Source organism: Poecilia formosa, unplaced genomic scaffold (genome assembly GCF_000485575.1).
Source record: "Poecilia formosa unplaced genomic scaffold, Poecilia_formosa-5.1.2 Scaffold404, whole genome shotgun sequence".
In the NCBI taxonomy this organism is placed as follows: Eukaryota; Metazoa; Chordata; class Actinopteri; order Cyprinodontiformes; family Poeciliidae; genus Poecilia; species Poecilia formosa.
The window spans coordinates 397,836-406,914 of record NW_006800343.1 but is presented as its reverse complement, the minus strand read 5'-3'; the positions used below and the strand labels follow the sequence as shown (position 1 = coordinate 406,914).

The 9,079-nt window shown below is 50.6% G+C and overlaps 1 protein-coding gene and 1 long non-coding RNA gene across 2 annotated transcripts in view; one reads left to right on the top strand and one right to left on the bottom strand.

Annotated features, from left to right (window-relative positions):
• LOC107833546 (uncharacterized) overlaps nt 1-9,079 on the bottom strand; it is an 18,324-nt gene that overhangs the window by 4,436 nt on the left and 4,809 nt on the right. Inside the window, exon 2 of the long non-coding RNA XR_001659308.1 lies at nt 6,524-6,618. This is a non-coding gene — a long non-coding RNA (uncharacterized LOC107833546). The remainder of the gene's footprint in view (nt 1-6,523; nt 6,619-9,079) is intronic.
• The window catches only part of inhbaa (inhibin subunit beta Aa), a 14,742-nt gene continuing 5,721 nt past the window's right edge, over nt 59-9,079 (top strand). The window contains exon 1 of the mRNA XM_016663142.1: nt 59-4,404. Coding sequence (XP_016518628.1) covers nt 3,906-4,404 — 499 coding nt within the window. The 5' untranslated portion in view covers nt 59-3,905. The remainder of the gene's footprint in view (nt 4,405-9,079) is intronic.

Here is a 9,079-nt window from a genome sequence, read left to right as displayed (position 1 = left end):
TGGAGGCCGTCGGCTTCCTGCGTGGAGGCAGTCCGCTTCCTGCGTGGAGGCAGTCCGCTTCCTGCGTGGAGGCAGTCCGCTTCCTGCGTGGAGGCAGTCCGCTTCCTGCGTGGAGGCAGTCCGCTTCCTGCGTGAGCGGGTGGCGCCTCCAAATCGATCCGAAGAAGAAGAGCCTGCAAAGATGGCCGCCGCCGTCTGTGGATGGATGTTAAAGCTGCTGAGAGCGACAGCATGGTCACTGGATCAGAACCAGATGAAGAAACTGATAAAGACGGTGAAACGATCAGAACCGGGCCGTTCAGATGTGGGCCACATTCATGATTCATATTTAAGAAATTACTTTGTTGTTCCCCTGACAACGCTCTGGAAGATAATCTTTCTATAATCGGTTTATTAAAAGGCTGCAGCTCTGTGGTTCTTCATGTTGGTTTCTGTTCTGAAAACTCTGACAATCAGATATTTCCGGATTAAAACTTTAAAGTGGCAGGAAGAAGATAAATGATGAGAACCTGAAAAGAAACCATGAGTGAATCACGGCGAGGCTTCAGGGTCCGTTCTGGTTTTAATCTGTTCCAGTCAGGCAAACTGAACAGACTCCTATTTATTTCCTCGTCTCATTGGACCTCCAGGATGGAAACGTGGTTGCCGTGGTTACCGTCAGGGCCAGGGCGACGTGGTGAAGGAAGTGACTCTCTGCAGACTTCAGTGGGGTTGTGGCGACTGCTGGCCACTAGGTGGAGCAGGTGAGCGCTCTGGCCATCAGTTTATTTACCACGGCGCACACACACACACACACACACACACACACACACACACACGCTGAAGAGGTTTACAGAAAGTGACACCCAGCGAAGTGGAGAGCAGGGCTGAGGATCTGCCAACAAAACAAACAATCAGCAGGCAGAAGGAGGAAGGAGACGATCAGCCTCCGCCTCCCTGCGCTGAAATATTTAACCAGGCGGGTCGGTTCTCATGGCTGGAGACGTCTGCAGCATGTTGGAGGAACTTCTGCACGACTGCAGCATCATTTCACATCCATCTCCTCCAAATCCTCCCTGACATGTTTGGTGTCTTTGGAAACATTTAAGCGTCTCCAGCAGACGTCTAAATGAAGCAGTGTGGTTTGTGAGCCGTCTGTCCCGAAGCGCCTTTCCGTGCCCGCGGGCTGATTCCTGAGCGGAGTGCCTCAGCGGCCGCCGGCTGTATGAAAGGTTCATGACTGGAAGGTGGTTAGTTATTTAAAGCAGCTACCGGCCCAGACACGCTCGCACCAACAATCCGCCCTGCAGAGGCTTTATAAGGCAAGAGCGCGGCGATGAGCTCACTCAGCCAGGTTCCATGAAAAACAAGCGTCCCACTCACGGCTCACACACTTTCCCCACAGCTGCTGATGTCAGAGCGGCGCAGGGAGAATCCCAGACGTCTGATCTCAGCCGGAAGCTGCAGCGCCGCTTCCTCTACACTCACATGTGACTCGGCTCCAGCAGATCCCGCGTCCCAGTCGGCTCCCCCAGCAACCACCACTGGGTTCAATATCACTTTTAATTACAGAGAAACTTCAGCTGCTTTTGTTGTTCCCTGATTGGATCCATCTGATTCTGGCCGAACTTTTAACTCTTTGCTGTTCCTCTTGGAGGCGCAGACCTACATCCCATCTGCTTCACCAAGGGATACATTTTATTTATCGCTTTAAATAAATGAATCCCTCATTACGCCCCAGAGTGTAAATACTTTAGAACATGGCAGATAAGTTTGCTGTAAGTTTCTCCTGAACCAGTTTGGATGATTTCCCAGAGAAACTCCCCTGGATGACCCGGCTGGCTCTTCCTATCTGCTAAAATAACTCTGGATGTTTCTGTGAAGTTTTGTTCAGGATCGTTTCTCAACCAAACAAACGATGACACAGAAATCCAGCAGGAAGCTGTGGGAGCAGGAGGCAGGTAATGACTGGGATTACTGGAGATCAGGGTGATTAAAATCCAAACAAACCCGACGTGTTCATGGAGAGGATGTTTCACCGCTTATGGGCCGTCAGACGAAACGGAGATGCTTCATGTCAGAGTCACCAAACCTGATTCAGTGGAGATCTGGAAACTTACCACAAGTTAAATGATTTCATCTCAACTGAATACCCTCATCAGGAACCTTTAAATAGATTCAGAAAAGGCTATGACCTCTGACCCAAACCAGGAAACCCTTTAGAGATTCTGTTTGGCTCATCTGGACCAGAACCGGCTGAAGGACTCTGCTCCTCTCCGTCCCAGAGTCTCGCCTGCAGGTTCCTAATCCTGGTCACACCTTCCTTGTGTTTTCTGCCTTACGCCCGTCTCCCTTCACATCCGCCTGGAAAACCCTCAGAGCTGAAATCTGTCCCACATCCAGAACCGTGGACTCGCCACAGCCAACAGGAAACCCGGGAACGCCAGCAACACGGACAGGCGGCTGAGTCTCAGCATTATTGATTTACAAACGTCTAGTAACAGCCAGAAACGGTCCAATCAAGAAAAAGAGAACAACAGAATCCAACGGTAGAAATGAGGAAAATGTGTTATGTTGTATTAAAATCCCGCCTGAAGAAAAAATCTGAGACTCTTAGATCATTGAGTGAAGGTCGAACAGCGGCCGATGTGATGACCTCCTGGATCTCCCACGTACCGGAAGACTTGGAGGTTCAGATAATGGGAAGCGAGGCCGTTACGAACCTCAGAAACAAACAGGAAACCTTTAAAACCAGCTCTGAAACGCACAGCTGACACGTCTGGAGGTTTTGCTCCAAACATTTAACTGGTCAGACGCAGACGGTAAAAACTTGATCTGTTTATTAAAGTTAAACTCCTGAGCTTCAATTAGCTCAAGGTTTTATTATGTTTATTTAGTGGAAGAGGAACGATGTTGACGTCTGCAGTGGAAATGAGACCAGAAGATCTTCAGATGTTAGAGAGGTCAGAGTTTCGTTCAGCAGAATGAAGAACTGTTCCTCGTCATCCAGAACCTCGGACCAGCAGAGCTTTATGATTCTGGCTTTCATCACTGACAGGACAAACCGTCTGAGTGCGCCCAGCTCATACGGTTATGACATCACATCCAGGAGGGTTCTGGACCTGCTAGCTGGTCCGTTACCTTCTCGCCCCGAGACGAGACGATGACGGCGCGTTGACTGGAGCTGAGAGCCACCAGACCAAACACTGGCTGCCTGATAGACGCTCAGCAGATGGAGGGAAGAGTCACGGTTCAGCCGAGAGTTTTAACCCTCACTCAGTCCCAGCCGGCTGCAGGGTGGATGTGAGCGGTGCGTCACCGGCGGAGAGGGAGGCGGAGAGAGAGGGAGGAGGCAGCTGTACTTATGGTAGGAGGCTCAGAGAGTCGCAGCAGAAAGAGACCGGCCCACTCCGATAAAAACCATTCAACTGGTGAGCGAGAGAGCGCACTCAACTCTGACGGAGCGAGAGAGGGAGGGAGCAGCAGAGGTAAAGAGAGAGAGGAACTCCCTTCATCTGGGATAACTTAGTCCTCTCTAACACACACACTCTGCAGAGATTCACCCCAGGAACAGCCTCCGTCCTGCCGCTTTGCTTCATCCATTCAGAGTTTCTCCTCTTCTTGTTTTCTTATTTCTTCTCTTTCTTTCTTTCATGACGCCTCCACATTTTGCAGCCATCTGTCCCTGACAAAAAGATAAGGATTACTCATTTTCTCCCTTGCCGTTGTGTTTTCTCTCTCGTTCCTTTGCAGTTTTTCCCTCGTTTGGCAGGTGGACTGTGAGCTGAGCTCAACTTTCAGCTTCCAAACTTCTGAGCAAAGAGACGAAGGCAGCAGGACCGAGCACAGCAACTCTTCCTCTGGACTGAATTTTCATCGACTTTTGGACTTTTTGGCCTCTGCCTGTCCCTCTGGTTGGTGGCAACATGTCGGTGTTACCGTTCCTCGGCTGGGCCCTTCTGGTTCTGGTTCTGGTCCAGGGCGGTGGATCCTCAGCGGACCTGCCCTCCAGCCCGCTGTCCCTGACGCTGCAGTCGCTGCCGGACGCCTCCAGCGCCCACTGCCCGTCCTGCGCCCTGGCCCGGATGAGGCGCGGCGACGGGCCGGATGGCGACTCGTATGTGGAGGAGAAGGCGGCGCAGCAGGACGTGGTGGAGGCGGTGAAGAGGCACATCCTCAACATGCTCCACCTGCAGGCCCGGCCCAACATCACCCGGCCCGTGCCGCGCGCCGCGCTGCTCAACGCGCTGCGCAAGCTGCACGTGGGGCGAGTGGCCGAGGACGGCAGCGTGCAGATCGAGGGGGAGGAGGAGGCGCGAGGGAGGGGAGGCAAGGGGGGAGGAGCGGCAACGGCGGCCGGAGCTCGGGCGGGAGACGGCGGCGACGCGCCGGAGACGACGGAGATCATCACCTTCGCCGAGGCTGGTGAGTCTGGAGTCTCTATTGATGCTTGCTGTGGTGTGCCTGCGTGTGCATCAGAGTGTGTGTGTGTGTGTGTGTGTGTGTGTGTGTGTGTGAGTAAACACTGCAGCGGTGTCGGGTCCACCTGCACTCGCCCAGCTGATCCGTCAGTAACGGCCCCCTGCTGCTCTCAGAGAATACCTCGTTATCTGCCGATAGTCAGCAGGGATTTGGGTGGCGCCGCCGGTTCTGGTCCGTTTGTTTTCCTGACAGACGGTGACAGTGGGAGGCGGCAGGTCAGGTGTTAAACACGGCTTTGTCACCTTTAACCTGCAGGCCAGCTGCAGGGCACGCTTCGCCCATTTTAACAGCAGTTTAACACCTTTAATCCGAGTCAGTGACGGGTCACAGCGCCTGAAGGTGAGCCAGGTTGGGACCCGGTTCTGAAGGTCCAGTTGGGTTGTTTAAGCAGATGGGTGTGAGTTTACCTGTCAGCGGCGGCACCGTGTGGGCGGGACTCTGGATCTGCTGCAGCAGTTTGGGTTTCTGTAGGCGAGAGTCTGGAGCAGCAGATGGAAAAGATTTTTATGAAGCGGATCTGAGCAAACGGGCTGAGCGGAGCAGCTTCACCGAGACGGAAACAGAGACGGCGGCTCGGCAGCCACCCAGAGCCGCCCAATCACACGCCGGCTCTGCACGGCTTGTTCAGGTCGGCGTCCAGCCTGAAGCTCCGTCTGGATCAGAACCAATCAGAAGTTCACTGAGCCACTTCCTGGAGCCCATCAGATCTGGTTAAACCCAGAGTTTCGTCTCACAGGCAGCGTTGTTGGTCCCCAGCTGGTCGCTCATTCTGGTTCTGGTTCTGATGGACCTTTCCTTCCTGTTAACAGTCAGTTGTTTCTCTCCACTGTCACCAGGTGCTTGCTGCACCAAAATCCAGATCTTCCTTGAATGTCCGTTCTTCTCCAGTCGTTGCATCAAAACCCGACCCAGTTGACTGAACCAGACAGAATCACACGGTTCTGGAGATGAACTGGATCCGTTTGCCAAAAAGAACATCACTGTTCTAAATTAGCTCAATATAAACAAACTAATTTATATTTCATGTTGAAACTTATTTCAAAGAAGAACTAAACCCTGCATCGTGTCTGTCAGGCTCTGATCCAGGAGTCTGAAGGTTTCTGTCCTGCGCCTCAGAAGGAGGAGCAGTCGTTGCTTTGGACCCTGTCTGGCTCGGTTCTGACTGGATTCTGTCGGTTTGTTCTTTGGTCAGTTTGGAGCTGCAGGCGTCGTTTACGGCTCTTTTCTCCGCCAGTACACCCTGAATATCATCGGGGCGTTAAACGGCCCCAGAAAGTTCCTCTCAGTCAGCAGAATCTGGGAGGTTTTGGTGCTACCAGAACCCGGGCGACGGTACCGGCCCGGTCCTCTGGCTCGGGTTTATTGGGCTTTTATCTGGGGGTTGTCATGTGAACGCCTGTCTGAGCGTCTGAGGAGGAATTTAACACGTTTCATGTTGCTGCCGCTGCAGAGAAGTTGTGGGATGCAGCTAAAAACACTTGTGGTCAGCCAGAGCGCGCTTTATAGTCAACATCTTGAAGCAATTTTCCCATCCAACGTAAGAAGAGGCACATTGCAGATGAAGTATTTACATTTGTGTCGAGTTGAGAATGATTCGATCACAAAGCAGCTCCAACGTTTTTCCCTCATGAAAGAGAAGCAGCCGAGGCTCTGCTGCAGCAGATCTGGTTTCCAAACAAACTACAGCAATCCGACTCGTCACTTAATGGTGTTCCTCTGGGAGCAGATTCCCTTTTAATGCCTGAGTTTAGACTGTAGGTTTGGAGCTAATGAGGCCATCAGCTCAGACTCTTTGAAGCTTTGACTCATGATTCTTCATTCTGACCTGGAAAATATTTTCTGCCACATCAAGAGGATCCAGAAATGCTCACAAAATAAAAAATACAAAAAATAAAATAATTACATCTAATTAAAGCTTAAGGTTTCAACCACGTGTTGAATAATGTTTCACATCCCTGAGCCTAATTTCAGATGAATTATGACTGAAATGATCTAATCTCAGATTAAATATGAATTCTAGTTCAAAGGAAGAAGAAAGTTTCCTCAGGTAAATAACACCTACCAGCAGGGGGCGCCTCTGAGTTGCTCCGACTGGATCAGGAGTCAAAAAGTGGATCGTTGAATCAGCTAACGGACCGGTCCAGTGGGTTAGAACCACTGATGAAGAAAATAAAGGAAAATATTAGAGGACGTAGAAAAGCTGAATTGAACATAATTTTTATGGCCATTTATGAAGAGATGAAATACAGAACCACAGATGACAATAAGATGACAATAAAAGTCAACAGCAGAAATGTTATTAAAAAGTTTCCAACAAAAACACCTGATCTACTAAACAAACATGTAATTCCAAACTGGCCACTAGGTGTCAGTGTTTTTGTCATGGCATTGATTAAAAGCTTTGTGAGCTAACACTAGCTTAGCTACCTGACGAGGCAACAGCAGCTGTCACTTTGTTTAATACTGAAGTGTTTAAAGCAGGAACATCTGAACTTTACTGATCCAGGCTCAGCGGCTCCGCTTTAGCCCCGCCCACTTTCCCCACCACTGGGTTGAGGAGCATCTGTCTCCGAAGAAGATCTCTGATGGAAACCAGTGGTCCAGTAAACTGTCCCAGCCTGCAGACCACATCCATTAAATGCATATGAGCTTTCCGTACCAGCTGGCCCTGCGGCCTCCTGGGAAAGAAGCGGTGCATTCAGGGAGCGCAGTAATTATTTTGGGCCGTGGAGATGGCGGGAACGGGAGCGCAGGGATGACTGGGTTCTTGGCGGAGACCAAGTGTCAACCTCTGTTTAGCAGCTCGGGGACAATATCCATCTGTCCTCTGTTTTTTCCTGTCCTCTGTTTAGAGTCCGTTCCTGTTTATCTTCCCGCTTCTCCCCGTCCCTCACCACACACAGAGGACAATTAGGCTAATTGAACTTAATTGAACACATCATTAGCGACATTCCTGAACGCGCTTTCATCCGCCTGCTCCGCGCGCTAACCCCGGCCTACCCCTCGCTGCTCGGCCCGCAGAATAAACCCGTCTTTGTTGGGTCTATTCTGGCAGCGCCGCCACCAGCTCAGGGTCACTTCACTGACCTCTGACGGCCACAGGGAGCCGCACGGCCGCCGCTGATTGGACGACACGAACATCTGTCTGATGCGGTTCTGCTGCTATACCCTTGTTTGGTTCTGGTTCTGTTTTGTTTATTCTGTGTTCTGTCATGTTTTCTCTCATAGTTTGTCATCTGGTTCTCCTCCCTACGGTCGTGTTCACGGTGCGTTCAGGGCGTGTTTACGGTGGTGTTTGTGGTGCGTTCAGGGCCTATTTAAGGTGGCGTTTGTGGTGCGTTCAGGGCATGTTTACGGTGGTGTCCGTGGTGCGTTCAGGGCCTATTTAAGGTGGTGTTTGTGGTGCGTTCAGGGCCTATTTAAGGTGGTGTTTGTGGTGTGTTCAGGGCCAGTGTAAGGTGGTGTCCGTGCAGTCGGAGCCGCAGCGGTTGGCGTCGTGGGACGGCCCGCTGCCGTCCCATCACCTCATTTGGCTCGGCTTTGATGTGTGACAGAGATGCTGTGTGTGGACAGATGAGTCACTCCATAGTAAACAGCTGCAGATTGGGAGCAGACCCGCTGACACGGAACATGACTCAATTCATCCACCGCTGGAAGTAGATACTGCACTGAAAAACAAAATCCTATTTACAATTTGTTTACAGTCTGGTTTCTAGTGCAAATATCTCAGTTCCCTTCAAAATAAGACAAAACTAACTTATAAGAAGTTTTTAGCAAGATTTAGGAACCTGCTTTAAGTAAATTTTTTAATCCTGATAAGTTCTAGTTCCTCTGACAGATTATTTCACTTCAACCACGAGAAAAATGCTAAGAGTGAAATATTCAGCCAGTGGAAATATAACTTAATAATCAATTTTAAAGAATTATTGAGTTAAAACTTAAAGAAGCTTTTACACTTTAAACAAGGCAAAATCGAGACATCTGCTCTGGAAACTTGACCCAAAATACTTGGTAAGATTTTATATTTTTGCAGTGTACAGGAGTTTAAAGTGATAAAGAGAACTGACTGTCGGTAACCTGTGCAGGAGGTCAGCTGACCGAGCAGCTTCACCTGGTTATACCTGAGCTGATCTGGTCACATGATTAGGTTGTTACCTTGAGTCCAGATGGTTCCTGTTCTCCAGGATTTGGGTCCATTTATTGACCCAACCTTCATGTCTCTGTGGACCTTTGAATCAGATCTGCAGTTTCTCCTGACATGGAACAGAAATCATCTTTTTCCTCATCACCTCCTCTTCCTGGTTCTGAAATCTGCAAAGCTCAGATGCTCCGGTCCGATCGTTCTGTCAGCGTGACGGGGAAGCGCAGCAGCTGAGGTCGGTTTGGACCGGCTCCCTGCTGTCTGAAGCCGGATCCGGCTGCTGGAACCATTTTACGGCTCGGTTTTATGTGCCTCTAACAGCCGGCGCTGTTCACACCCGGCAGTCCGCACATGGAACCGATTCCAGAACCGCCAGTAAAAACAGATCCCACTGGTTTCAAACTGGGGCGAACGGGCACCCAGCAGAACCAGCAGGTTCTTACGTTCTGGAGGGGATGGTGTCGGTGGCTCCAGGTG